The sequence below is a fragment of the Terrapene carolina genome, unplaced genomic scaffold, assembly GCF_002925995.2.
Source record: "Terrapene carolina triunguis isolate 2854851 unplaced genomic scaffold, T_m_triunguis-2.0 Scaffold46626, whole genome shotgun sequence".
Classification (NCBI taxonomy): domain Eukaryota; kingdom Metazoa; phylum Chordata; order Testudines; family Emydidae; genus Terrapene; species Terrapene triunguis.
The window spans coordinates 1-1053 of record NW_020710977.1 but is presented as its reverse complement, the minus strand read 5'-3'; the positions used below and the strand labels follow the sequence as shown (position 1 = coordinate 1053).

Here is a 1053-nt window from a genome sequence, read left to right as displayed (position 1 = left end):
CCAAACTGGGACAAAGCACCCTTGATTAATGAGGAGTCAGTGGCCCCTGGCGATCACCTTCTGCAGGTGTATTTACCCACTTTCTCACGAAGTTCTTTGGATTTGACACCATAAATTATAGGGTTGAGCATGGGGGGAACAAGGAGATAGAAGTTAGCGACGGTGACATGTACATGGGAAGCAATTCCTTGACCAAACCTCTGTGTCAGGTAGGAGAAGACGGAGGGAGTATAAGACATCAGCATCACACAGATGTGGGATGTGCAGGTATTAAGGGCTTTCTGGTGGGCTTCCTTGAAGGAGATTCTGAGGATGGCCCTGATGATCAGAACATAGGACAGGGCAATGAGCGTCAGGTCTGACGCATTGACTACGATTGCTATCACCAAGCCGTACATCCTGTTAACTGTAATGTCCCCACATGACATCTTTGCCACCGCTATATGCTCACAGTATGTGTGGGGAATAATGTGGTTAGCACAGAATGACAGCCTGCTGAGGAGCACGGGCATGGGCAGAACAACGAGAACAGCTCTTATCAAACCCACTAGACCTAGCTTAGCTATCCGTGAGTTGGTGAGGATGGTGGTGTATCTCAGAGGGTTACATATGGCAACGTAGCGATCAAAGGCCATTGTCACAAGGACGGCTGACTGCATAGCAAAAACCGCATGAAGGAAGAACATCTGGGTGAGACAGCCACCCACAGTAATACTGGTCAAATTGAACCAAAATATGCACAGTGCCTTTGGCACAACGGAGGTAGACATGCCAATGTCTGTGATCGCCAGCATGCAGAGAAGCAGGTGCATTGGTTTGTGCAGGGTCTGCTCTTTGCTTACGACAAACAGAACCATGACATTTCCCAGTAGGTTGATAATGTAGAACATAGAGAAAGGGATGGAAATCCAGATATGGGCAGCTTCCAGGCCAGGGATGCCTATTAGGATAAATGGTGAAGGTTCAGAGGGGGTGAGGTTGAAAGCTGCCATGAGGAGTTCGATATGTCGATTGTGCTCAGAAATGCTCAAGGTGCCTGTGAAGGAAGAGAAA

At 48.2% G+C, this 1053-nt stretch overlaps 1 protein-coding gene across 1 annotated transcript; it reads right to left on the bottom strand.

Moving 5' to 3' along the window:
* Positions 1-53: 53 nt before the first annotated feature.
* On the bottom strand, positions 54-992 carry LOC112114746 (putative olfactory receptor 52P1). Its single transcript, XM_026646848.1, has one exon. It carries the CDS (start codon positions 990-992, stop codon positions 54-56), a length of 939 nt encoding a protein of 312 aa, XP_026502633.1.
* Positions 993-1053: the final 61 nt, after the last annotated feature.